The sequence below is a fragment of the Anneissia japonica genome, unplaced genomic scaffold (genome assembly GCF_011630105.1).
Source record: "Anneissia japonica isolate Jap-2015-1 unplaced genomic scaffold, ASM1163010v1 scaffold287716_len795978_cov209, whole genome shotgun sequence".
Taxonomy (NCBI): domain Eukaryota; kingdom Metazoa; phylum Echinodermata; class Crinoidea; order Comatulida; family Comatulidae; genus Anneissia; species Anneissia japonica.
Genome location: NW_022756589.1, coordinates 44420 through 58402, shown reverse-complemented (window position 1 = coordinate 58402; position 13983 = coordinate 44420). Strand labels below are relative to the sequence as shown.

The 13983-nt window shown below is 31.8% G+C and overlaps 1 protein-coding gene across 1 annotated transcript in view; it reads left to right on the top strand.

Moving 5' to 3' along the window:
- Nucleotides 1-13983, top strand: part of LOC117124228 (protein quaking-B-like) — a 45676-nt gene that overhangs the window by 15283 nt on the left and 16410 nt on the right. Inside the window, exons 3-4 of the mRNA XM_033270376.1 lie at nucleotides 5084-5200; nucleotides 6687-6830. Coding sequence (XP_033126267.1) covers nucleotides 5084-5200; nucleotides 6687-6830 — 261 coding nt within the window. The remainder of the gene's footprint in view (nucleotides 1-5083; nucleotides 5201-6686; nucleotides 6831-13983) is intronic.

Sequence of the window (13983 nt, the reverse complement as noted above, 5' to 3'; positions counted from 1 at the left end):
AAAGGCAATCAAGTAAATTTAACATCAATAAGCGAGTTTTCATGGTCAAACCAAAATTGATGCTTAATTGAAATACGCAATTTTGTTTCTATGAAATACAAATTGTTAGCATTAGTCATTAAGATCAAATTGCCTTTTTTTTTTCATTGTTGAGGTATAACCTTTAAATAGATTGATATAGTTTCATAGTATATAATTTAAAGCATTGCAAACTAAAAGCACATTATAAAGTTATGTATTTTTATTTTATAAAATGTTAAGGTCTGTGTTTTGTTTGTTTTGAGTCCAAATTAAATGTGTTGAATTTCACAAAGAAATCAACATTATTAATGTTAGGCTAAATAAAAATGCTTTTCCTACTGGCTTATACTGTAGGCCTATAGAATTTGTTCTCCCTGTCAAATATGACCACCTACCACAAAACATTCAATTCAAACACTTATGGGTTAAGGTTTGCATACAAACAATAACATCAGTCATGAATAAGAAGTAAGTATAAGTTAATAAACAATATAAATTTAAGAAAGTTCTGAATATGTGGTTATGGTTAGACGAGTACAAGGGGGTAAAATTTACTTCATATCTTCGCGAGGTCTGTCCACATACTCAGGTTATCAATATTTAGGCGAGACTTTATTTCTTGTTTTGCGTACTTTTTTTTTAAGATCATCAGAGGAGGGCGGAATAAAAATAAAATTTTGTTAACCTTATTTAGCAGATGGAGGAGAAAATAAAAATCAAATTTCTTTGGTGAACGTAAAATAGGATGGTTAAATGCTTCAAATTTATATAATTAGGAAGAAATATATACATCTTTTCTAGCCAGTGGAGGACGTAATAAAAATAAAGAAAAACTTTTTTTTTTTAATACCCATTTTTTCATGGCGTTGGGTGTGCTAATTAGCCAAAATTGAAATTTTATTTTTTTTAAAAATCATCAATATTTGCATTCGGCGGGTTCGCTAAACAAGGTATAAAAAAAGTCTCGCCTTTAGCGTGAATGTGGTTTCAGGTTTTCTGGTGTTTTCATTTGCGAAATTAAAGTAGTAAGTAGGAAGATGAGGGAGGAACACAACAAACATGATTTCATTTCCCTATTTGGCTGTATGAATATGAATTGTAATAATGCTTAGGCCTTTAATCTTCCAAACTGTTAACATTATTAATACACATTTATAATGGTCTTTGTATACTACACATTCATAAACCTTTACTGTCCTTTATTTGATGTTCTTAAATTACCAGCACTTTTCGTCTGCTTGTTGTAATTGCAAGCCAATACAATTATGCACACTATACTTCCTTTTTTAACAGGCAGTTTTTGTTTTCTGAAACAATACAAGACATTAATTGATAATGACAATTTGAGGAGTTTTTATGATTGCTGTAAGGAAGTGAATAATAAATTGAATGTTTTGTTGTCTTAATTAATCAAGATTAATTACAATACGGAAGGAGACATTGCAAAGAGTACTTCCAATAATCACAGACTTGCACGCTGTGTAGTATCTGCCCTGTATTAAAACTACTGTAGCAGAATAGCTAGTTAGACCATTTTCCGTTGGCTAGCGGAACCAAATCCCCTCCAGGCACATTGTGTAATGTTGTACTTTTGGGAAGATCCTTTACGTCTTTGTATAATTTTTTGTTTCTTGCATCATTAACTTTGATGCAAAAAAGAAAAAAAAAACCCAAACAAATAAGTAAACAAACTTATTCAGTTCAGGGGCTATATTAATAACCTAATGACCTTAAAGGATAAAAAGTACCTTTCCACCACAAATCTTCTCAATTATATGTAAGCAATTTAATATTATGTTTCCATGGAAACTATGTGCCCTGTGAGTTATTTGAAAACCTAGTGCACTCCAGGTTCCGCAAGTGCTTCTCACCAAACAGCCTCCTATAACAAGCACCTGTGCACACCCACCGGAATACTTGCTGAGACGTAGGTTCTTCCTCTAGCCTCCCATGCAGCGAGTTAAATTGACATCCAGACCAGCAATTTTATTTTGTTGTTGCTAATCTTGTGTGTTTGGTTGCCTATTGGTTACTTATTACTTTTTGTTGTTTGTTATACATAAATATTATTTAAAATGTGTTAATGCTTGAATGTTATGATAGGACATGATAAAATTGATAGAATTCCAATAAATTAATGAAAGGAATGTTTTTTATGATAAGGGTAATACAGTTCTCCATTAGAGTACAGTTTGCAAATGAATAAACCAGATTCCACTTGTTTATAGGATCTTAAGTTAGAGCTTAGATTCTGAAGTTTTTAAGTCTACAACATGAGAATAAGTAAAATTCAGGTCATTGAATCACAGCGAGAGAGTGTTGGTATGCATTAGACCTTCTCAGGGGTGTCTTCAAAACAGAATTCTTTTCAGAATCCATGCTCGAGTTGCCCATTTATTTATACCTTCAGCAGTATTTAGGATTTTAGAATTAATGTTCGGGTGTCAAATGCTTTAAATCGCTTGTTTTAGCATTCATATAATTCAGTTACATCAGTGGTATGAGTATGGTAATAATGTAAAATTTCATTATGTAGTGAATTTATAAGCCAGTACTTAATTTAAACACAATGTGAATGATAACAATTTTGATTAAGGAATTAATAAAAGTATTTTTGAATGAACTATTACCGACAAGTTAAACAGGCTTTTAAGATAGACCATTAAGCAGCATGGAGCTTACAATACTGTACAACCATTGTATATTGTATTTTACAGGGTACAATTATCTGACTAACAACAATGCTTCTACTTATTTCAAAACTGAATCGTGCACACTGATTGATATTTTATCGGATTTATTGTACGATTGTCAGAAGTAAATACAGATACTTTTTCTATAGAAAGGTTCCCGTTGGCGTAGTGGCGATACGCTTAAGTGCATCTAGGCCTTTCTGTTTTAGTAACACTAATACTGTCTGCCTGATGATGATTGTTGTCGAATGAAAAGCCAAATTCTTAATATTTGACCTTAACAGTAGAATGAGCATTATCAAAAAGATCCCCTAAATAATTGAGCTCTGATTTTATACCAAGCCAAGTGGAAATTATACATTTTTGTTTTTTTTCTAAGCATTCCTCCACCAGCAGGACTCCAGTCTAACAAAGGAGCGAGCGCTGACACCACAGTAAAAAAAAAAAAAGTAATTATATAAGGTAGATGTACTCTTAAGTGAAAAAGTAATAATTATGAATTACTGTTTTGTAATATAGCAAGTGAATTATTGCTGCGAAGCAGCCAATTCATATTCTTGACAGCAATTTGACCTCTGAAAGGTCATTGTTTGTCAAAAAACAATCGCCTAAGACAACTGAAAAGCGGAGTTTCCTTCTTTCGTTCTGCCAGGTAAAATCAATTACTTTAGGTGACGTTCGTAGACTAACCTACTCGTACCAACGTTGGCATGTCGCGACGCTGGAGTACTATTCAGCGTTTTTACTATATTTCTAGGTTTCCTATTTCTACGTTTAATCGGCTCATGTCTCAGCCACAATATTTTGAGGCCAATATTATTTACGAACCCAGTTAAACTTATTTACTAGCCTATTTCAATGTGCTAATTATTACATTTAGGTGACGCTTGTTGTAGACTGGCATAGTGTTTTTGGAAATAAATACCATTTTATACACATGCGCAGATCGATTCGCCAGCAGCGAGTCATCGCCAGCAGCAGCGAGTCGCCAGCAGAGAGATGTCAGAGCAGCAAAACACTATTGTACACGGTACCAACGCTGTTCTAATATAGACAAAGGGTCGTGCTCATATTATTTCTTATATTTTTATTATTCATTATTTTCACTTGACTCGCATAAATAATTTTGTTCGAAGAACATTTTATGCAGTTGTACTTCGCAGCACTTCACTTGCAATTTGCAATTTCTACTATATAGTAGCAAGTTTTGATTTGGATGGCATGTTTACCAGTTATTATACTGGTAGGTCAATGGTTCATTCCATTCAGTGTTTTATTTTGTTCCACAGTACTGTAAAAACTTACTGTTCTATTGTTTATTTCTAGATAACTTTCATGTAAGATAATTTGTTCAGTAGTAAGTGAATTCAAAATTGATAACAGTGTTCACATACAATGTGAATATAAAAGCTTAACATGTGTAAAATATCTTTTAATGAAAAGCTTAATATTCTTCTGCTTTTATCCTGCTATTCCGAGTGTGTGATTAGCAGTATATAATTGAAGCTTAAACTTAATGAGATGATCACCTAATGCCCTGCATGGCAATTATGCATATTAAATGTGTTTAGCAGGAATTGTTTATGCAATGGAGAAAAAAATCTAGAAACTGTAAGCAACATTTCCTCATTACTCTTATTAAATACAAGGGAATATATCGGTAGATTAATGCATAACGCTATCTGTTCCTGACCGTGGCTGACACATGTCATAATATATTTAAATACAGTTGTTATAATACAAGTTTTACTGTAATCATAAATATCGGGGGGTAATACATGGTAGTTCTGAAGTGACTGTGTACATGGCTGGTCTTGTCATGTCTCGTTCATTATATAATGGTTAAACTATCCCATCAACAAATTAAATGTTAAATAAGAAAAACATGTTTTTCATCTGCCTTGCATATTAGTTGTTTTTTTTTTTTTTTTGCTGCTGCTTTTGCCAGACACCTAGAAAATTAAAAATGATCACATTGTCAATATTTTTAGAAGGATTAATTTAAGACTCAACAATATTAACATGAGGTATAGTCAATATAATCAACTGTTTCTAATAAGAGTTTACATAACATTAATGATTTCCCGAGTCGGCAAAAAGTACTAAATATTGTGGCGCAAACTCCGATATTAATTTTGCCTGATAGTCGATATAGAAAGCAACTCATATTGACAGGGTATCCCTCAACATAGTAATCTTCAATTCAAGCGTATGGCTATAAAACTTAATATCTTTAAATATTTTGTTTTTAATGTATTCAGTATAACATGTAATATGATTATGTAATGAAGTAAAACTATAAGAAGTTATAAAAATTATTAGAAAAATCTCAAAATGTTAACTATATTCCTTTTTTCTTCAACCTTCAGTATAATTTTGTAGGCCGAATACTAGGGCCGCGGGGATTAACAGCAAAGCAACTAGAAAGAGAAACAGGATGCAAAATAATGGTGAGAGGTAAAGGATCAATGCGAGATAAAAAGAAGGTAAGTGGGCCAATGAATCCATTTATACTTGCAATGCAATGCCAACTACTACTAATTTTTGGTGGCAGCTCGCCACATTGTGGTCGCTATAGTGTAATGCTGATGCTGCGTAGCTTAAGCCATTTGCATACAGTAGCTTGAATCCGTGATAGCAATTGATGGATTGTCTACTGTAGGGGTTTCTCAAAATGGAAATTGTTTGAAGCAAAAAGTAGCTAAAATCACTTCATATCACCTTATTTTGCAAGCTAGCTTAAACTCAGCCCTACCATTGTAAGACTCCTAGACGCAGGGTTCACGGAACGCTGCCCTCAGCGCCGAGTGCGAAGCACAACTCAGGCTCAAAAGTGGAACGTGAAATTTGGATATGGTTTTGCGAGAAAAACTTCAGCTACCCGTATTTCTCGACTGAGACGTCAGTGGGAGCTGTAATTTGTATGGCAAGGAGATTGTGCAACCCTTCATTCGTATTAAGAGAATTTACGCCCATAAACTTTGTAGTTATTAATATTTGGTTATAATAGAAAATATTCATTTTTTGGTGACGTCACACTCACATTAGTTAGCATGCATACGTCATAAGCCAGGGCTACAAGAGCCGCATTGTTAGCATTGTATAATACTTAAACAAGGTACCTCTGCAAATGAATTATTCTTAGTTATTTTTTTTTTTTATTTGAATTTATTTCTTCCGAAAGTGTACTCTCTATCGCATATAATTCCACAGTCTTAGTTAGGCCTAGGCCTAGTCTTATGCCTCATCGTCCCCCGCTACACAGTACATCAGCAGCCCCTCCCCCATACAGTACAGACGTTTGCTAGGTAACAACGTGATTGCACCTTCCTTCCCAGGTGTTCATGTAACATAGACATAATTGATAGCTAACCAGTTGTGTGTATTTCTTTGTGAAAATGAGTACCACAGCGTACTCATTTTCACAAAGCATTTGCATCCCCTCTTGGAAAGAGGGATTCGAAAAAATAATTGTCTCCATATCTTCGCTAATTGAATTAATCACCGTAATTTAGCTTACACTTATGAATTTAGGGAGCACTTAAAATGTGAAATAATAATTTCTCTACCCGACAAACTCTGAATTTCATTCATCAGGCATAATGGTTTCATATTGCTGTACTATATATTCCAACGTCACTGGCGCATGGTAACAACCAACTGACTGCAGACCATTTCCGGTCACACATTACTCTCCATAACACAGCACCCCCTAGTTCCGTCACCTCTGGATAGGCCTACCCACTGATTGCAATATGAGCCTAACCCAATAGTACTATGTTTGGTAAATCTGTGCTAAAAGTAATTTGATTTAGCCAGTGAATATTGTTAAACATTCGTGTGTTTAATTAATTTTTCTCTATTGCAAAAAAATTGTTCTTGTTTATTTTTATTTTCTTTGCTGAAGCTGTATGAGTGGTTAAAGATAAAAATATATTAAATATGATAAACTTTTTAATATTGTACTTACAGGAAGATCAAAATAGGGGTAAGCCAAATTGGGAACACTTAAGTGAAGAGCTACATGTTCTGATAACAGTTGAAGACAGCCAAGACAGAGCGAAGGTCCGTCTCAAACGAGCAGTCGAAGAAATTAAGAAACTTTTGGTTCCAACAGTAAGTCAATTATTATATTTATTTATTTACTCGGTGTAAATTGAGGATTTGATACTGACCTACAGAATTCAATGCAGGATCGTGAACAAGGAAACAAAGCTATTTCAGATGATTGGTTTATTTTATTTTTATTACCATAATAAGTTAATTTCTTCGGAAGTTCTGTAAAATATTTATATTTGAATAGTCCGCCATGTTTTTATTTTGTTTTTCTTAAGCACCAAAGCATTACTTTACATCAGCCCTATATAATTTTCAGTATTGATAATACATACTGTTTCATTTGTATCATATGTTCAGCAAATCAATAAGGTTCATTCTTATTTCCAAGTAACACATTTTTTGAATATGAATTTTGATAAATGGATCATTTGACATAAATATTTAATGTTAGGAGAAAACATTTTTTCAAACATTCACACCCGATAGTTATGAAAACGTGCATTGAGACAATTCCATAGAGCTGCAAATATATGCATTGCAATTTGAATTATATTTACGATGCGATGGTCTAACAGACATGTTTGCCTTACGATTCTATGTAGATATTCAAATACACCATGCGTTGAATCTATTCAGTGTGTTTGAGATTGAACAGTCCAGAAATTGAAATCAAATTAGGTGATTCTTGTTTTCTTGACCTACATACTAAATAAATATTTAGAGCGATCTATATCGGTTAAAGTCAGCAGAATGTGTAAAGTGTTGAACATGTTCATAGATTCTAATTATTCAGTATGACTTATTATTCACAAGTAATGATCAATATGTATCATTACCTACAAACGAAATAATAGAATAATAATAACAACCAAGCTAGTTATATAGAATTTCCACAAACCTTTATTATTTACTTTACACTATTCAGTATGTGGGTTACCTGCAGATATTTAGATTACCTTTTCATGAGTTGATTAAATTACTACCCATGATTGTAATTTTTACCCTGATTCTTAAATGTCAATCTTGCCGAGAATTCTTTGTTTCAACTGATAAACCGCTTATGGCATCCTGCTGTCTTGGCACTCAGCTCTACAGAAAAAAAAAATCTATATCTCAAGCTTGAGTGATTTTCCTCGCACATGAAAGGGTAAGATAGAGCAAGCTGGGTCAAACTTTCTGGAGAAGTTTACTCAAGGGATATGTCTAATACTTGACTGTATTATGTATGTGTACTCTTCACTGCACTAAGGCTGCTGCAGTATAGGCTTTTAAATATGCATTTTTAATCATCATTTGCCTTTATACCAAATTATTGATTATTCCATTCAGATATATTATTACATAATGTTCAAATTACTTTTAAAAAAAAATTATTACAACCAACCTAAGCTCAAGTTAATTTCTGCAAAATTCCAAAATATGATTAGTTTTTTTCACATTTTTGTTTTGTCTTCCCAAGAAACATATGTTCATAATTCAGGTGTGTAGGCCTAATAGTAGTGCTATCATGACAATACACTTAGTAATATTGTATAGAGTAACATAGTAATATAACAATACATTAAAATGGTAGTTTCCAAAGCTACTATAGTATAATAGTGCCATAGTAATATCTCAATAGTACATTAGTAAAAATATAACCGTACCAAAATATTATACAGTAGTAGTAGTAGCAGGAAACATAGATCTTAAAAAGATCGAAATTGTTCTTTCCAAGATCGCATTCTGTAATTTCACAAGACATTAAAAAAATCATAATGATATATAGTGGTAGTATGATATAGTGTACCATGAAAATACCAGTGGTAAACTTGGTTTTTGTGAGAGAAAATTTCAATAGTTATAGTTTACTATTATGTTGTCATGCGGAAAATATCATATAGGCAAATGAACACAAAGCCAAAGTAGTTGTGGCATGGATCAGCTCTGTAGTTGTAGGAAATCCTGCTTATCTAGTTAGGGACAGTCTTCCAAGTTCATAAAGTAGACACTGCCATTCTGTAGTAAAACAACCCAACAATAATATTCTGTAATATCTACCATTCAATTGTCATCAGTTTCACCTTGATAGGGTTTAAAATTTAAAGCCAATGTGTAATTAACTATCTATAAGCATTTCAATGCAGGCTAAGATGGTCTTTCTGGACTCTACAGTGTACACTAAATACAGGCTTGTCTGTGAAGTCTTCTTTTAATTAATTAATGTTCTTGGCTAGTTGTCAACTCTATCAAGTAGTAAATGTTTGACCATGTTGCCAAATTATTAATTGCTGTGATTTTAATAAATTGTCATACTGTAGAAGATGTTGAAAATGCACAAATTAATCATAGATGGTGACAAACCAAGATGCTAGGAAAGAAATAAAGTATTTTTTTTTCATACATCAGTACATCTTCAAAATATTATGGTGCTTACTTGACTCAGCATTTTAAAAATGTGTAAGTTATGGTGTGTGAGGTAGGCTTAAGAGAAATAAGAACATTTCAGACTCGATATTAGCTATTAGTTCAACCTACAGAATGGTTTCAATGATTGAACCAATTAAAGTTATATAATTTATGAAATTCACAAAAATAATTATTTAAAATCCCTTAACCAACCTATTTATTGTATAATATTTGTTCAATACAGTATCATGTTTTGTTGCCATTGTCTTAAATTTAAAATTACTTAGTAGGTCTACTTGAGATTTGAACAACTTTAGAATAAGATAACACTATAAAAGGCATTTCTTAGTCATTGTTGATTTTTTTTTTAGCTGGTCAAAATTCAAGGGTGAGTAGTGATGCAAAAATATTTGGCATTATCTGGTCAAACCTGTTTATAATGGCTCATTTTACCTGCCATGAAATTTGCTTGGCCCATTGTACTTCAAAATAATAAAATTTTGTGTAGGTATTTAAGAAGATTCTTTAACCCATCAAAAGTAAAAGGCTGTAGGCAAGGTTGAAATTTATTCTGTTAGATCAAAAGATCAGAAAGCTATAATCAAACCTGTTTTATCACAGTGTTATCCAGTGTAAGTTCTTGCAACCCCAGGAAAACAAAGCACATGCTTATTCCATTATTCTGGGACAACCTTGAGTGGCTATGGACCTGTGCTTTAACTACTTCCTGTTAAATTAGTAAGGGGAAATAGCCAATAACAGTTACCAATCCTTCTAAAAAACTTTGAAGAAAAGCACTTTCTAGAGTAACATGAAGTGTAAAGCCAACTTTAAGCAGGCTTGCTCTTAAGGAAATATGCTTAGCATTATATGAAAATGACACCTTGCAAGTATGTGTATATTTATAGGTTAATATCAGATGTAGGTCTTGCATTAGCCAACATAAATTTATTTTTAAAATTAATCCATGAAAAATATGAATATAAAATTCAAATGGCAATATAGAATAAAAACTTAGTTTGAAATTACTTGTTTCATGGAGCTACTATAGCTATTTTGCTATTTTCTTTAATAAATCTGATAGAATAATAGAACATCACAGATTGAATTTGACTGCTGAAGTAATCTCTATTGAAAGTGTCCAATTTACAACCTTGAAACCTGTTTTTATGTTTTCATACCTATTTGGACTTTACCTCATTGCTTTGGCCTTCTGTTATGCAAATTCTGCTCTACAGAAGTTCAGTCCTTGAAGAAACTTCAGCTACAATGTATTTTAATGGCTTCTTTTCTTAGCAATTGCAGAATAGCTAAGCAGCCCAAAAGCTATTATACCTGTTTGCTAGTGAAATAATAAATATTTCCATGCTCATAAAACTATCACAGTATCAGATCTCTTTTTATAAAGGAATTTTTTAAACTAGATCAAGAATACTGTCATAGGCTCTGAATTGCATTTCTGTCAATCCCTAGAGAGATAGTATAGTAAGCACAACTTTTCTTTAGTAACCTTTATGTATAGGCTTCAATAAAGTGTGATTATCAGGTGGTAAAAGTCAAGATTCACTCAGATTTGTAATTTAAATTTTGCATACAGGTAACAAAATTTAGGGAAGTCTTCTTATAGTAAGAATTTTTTAGCTAAGAAGTAAAAAAAAAACAAAGAATTGTGTTCACACCAGTGTTTTCTTTTCAATAACTATCTTACCTTGGGAATATGTCTTCAATCTCATCTTCACTTGATTGAATTACTCAATCAATCATTAATTATAGATGATATTTAAGGTAGAAAGTAAGTCAAGCGAAAGAAGGCTATAATCTGCAAAAGAAAAAAAAAAAGTGAGGCCTTCCTCTTAATTCAACATCTCCATATGAAAACTCAAGGGGACAGAGATAAATCATGTTGCTGAACTCAAAAAGATTGGTTTATTATTTTTTAATAACTTGCCTCGATGAAGAACGGGTAAAATTCATCACATTATCTGATGTAATATTGCTAGGTATTGATCAATGACTAGACAAGATCCTGATTTTAATTTCAAAGAGAAAAATATATATTAAATACATATCAATATTAAATATAATATAATCATATAGTTATAAAACACAAGTTGTCATTAGTAGGATAAATTATGAGATTGTTAATTTATTAATTAAAATGAAAAACCTTTCTCAAAGTTAGTCATAAATTAGTGGCTAATGACTCACCATGTATCAGGTGAGTTTACAATTAACCTAGAGTTTAGAAAAAACTAAATTTGATGATGCCCTGTGTGTGGGTTGTTTATTATTCCTCTGAATTAAAGAAAGGTCTAACCTTCACAATATGCATATTATCATTGTCATTAGATGTAGTTTTATCTTGCGTACTTTAGGAGGCCTATATTTAGTACATGTAGCCCCATTACTTTATAATTGAACTCGCCCTACATGCTAGTAGAAATATGTCATTGGTGCTGTAAGTGTAAGAAAAATACATTCGTACCATTTTTCTTCTGCCTCCAGACGATGTCCATAAGTGGCAATCCTAATGGCTAAACTTTCAACTACGCTAAGCCGTTAAAAAATAGAGTCTCTAGGCCTATAGCACCACAAAACATGAACTCTGACTAGCATAATTTGTAAGGCATGGTTAATTGTTTTTGTCTCATTTTTGAAGAAACTTTGGTTTTGAAAACCTCTTTCTAGATACTGCACTACTGTATAAAATTTATAAGTCAAAATGAGAATACTTTGTGTGAAAAAAACATACAGCAATTTGTTTTTCCTGATATGGTGGTATAAAATATAGAATAACGTATTAATAGAATATTATTTGAATGTTTGCGTGGTAATATTAGCAAAAGTACCATTTACCTAGTAGTATACCGCAAACATTCATCAAAACACAATGAATAGGCCTGCTGCAAAGCAAACAATAACAAATCTCAATAACATGTAAGTTTGTCTTATCACACTAAATACATAATACGTACATGAATGTAGTACTGTAACAATAAACTTTATCTTTGAAAGTAAACATTCCTTAAACATATTGTGCTTGAATGAATTCCTATGGTTGGTAGTTCGCTTTCTAACATATTCTATTTGACATCTATACTTTTGAATCTTATTTATTGTACTTCTTTATAATCAAACCAATACAAACAAATATGTTGATGCAATTAATGATTTCTCGTAATAACATGAATGTAGTAGTAACAATAAACTTTATCTTTGAAAGTAAACATTCCTTATTCATATTGTGCTTGAATGAATTCCTATGGTTGGTAGTTCGCTTTCTAACATATTCTATTTGACATCTATACATTTGAATCTTATTTATTGTACTTTTTTTATAATCAAACCAATACAAACAAATATGTTGATGTAATTAATGATTTCTCTTAATAGGCTTTCTGCTGTTGGATGTGAATAGAAATTTTTAAACAAATATCAAATAGTTGTATTCTTGTGGAAGTCATTCTTCACAAAAAAAAAATGAGATTGACACAATATATGAAAGGATGTGGGAGGGAATTACAGCAAAACAAAGTTGTAAATGGGTTGTTGTTCCTTGATTTTAACCTGTTAAAATGTGTTAAAAGCATTTCCTTAGTCTCAAACTTTTCCTGTAAAGGTTCATTCAAGTCTGCATGGTTTTTTTTATGGTTTGATGCGAGTGTTGCAGATTGAACTTCCAATAACCTTTAATATTATATAATTCATTTAATAGTGTCTTGCGCAAACTTTTATCTCCAATTTTATAAAGGAGTTTTATTAGGTTATTGGTTTATTTTATAATCAAGTTGTTGTATCAAAGCAATGATGTTTTGCTTTTGTCATCACTTTTTTTATTAAAGCAAATAATGAAATTATCCTTTATTTTTAATAATAGCCAGTCTGGTTCTACTCTAATCTATTGAATCGCCATCATGTATGTAATAAACAATATTAATATAGCTGCTCTGTATGAAATAACTGTTATGTAGGCTAATAACTGATTTACTTCCCTTAATTTTAGAGCAATTATAAACTCATTAATAGGATCTATCACAATGACCTAGAAAATATCCTTACAGCTGTCTTGCTTAAGCCCAAGGCAATAGCGAAAGAATTCCTTTTCCAAATTTGGGCATAGTCATTTTAAGGCAACATTGCATTTTTCAATTTATCTGCAAATTGTTGAGCAATAACATAACATTTTTTTAAAATATAGAAAATAATCAACATTTTTTCTATTTTTAGTTACAGATGCAAAATTTTATGTCATATGTTCTAATTGAATTTTAGGGGTCTACTACACAGGTGTAGGAAATATATTTACACTACAAAAGGCCAAATAATAGGTCAAAAGAAAGGATTGATTCTGAGCCTCACCCTAATTTTGTCAGCATTCAATTTGAATCTTTGCTATATGTTTTTCTAAATTTTCAAAATTCACCAATTTTTAAGCCACAATTTCTTAAAAATATAAACATTCTTGCATTTTTAAAAAATAGTTGGGTGCATAGTTTACATTTAATCTTAACAAGGAAGTTAATTTATTGTGCTCAATTAGGATGGTACAGACTAGAGTATTAAGAAGCACGCTTCAATTATTTACACATCAACACCAATCTCTTATCATGCTTCCTTCTCAAATGGCACCTACGGTAAAGAGAATGTGAATTGACCTGGTAGGAAGACAACAAATAAACACTAAATTACTATTAGCTAGAGAAACTATTGTAGACCCTCAACATTGTTTCTAATCATTTTGCTTGTCTAATGCTTGGTTATCATAAATATAAGAATGTCTTTCTTAGAAATTGAATTTATAAGGTTGCCAGCAAGAAATCTG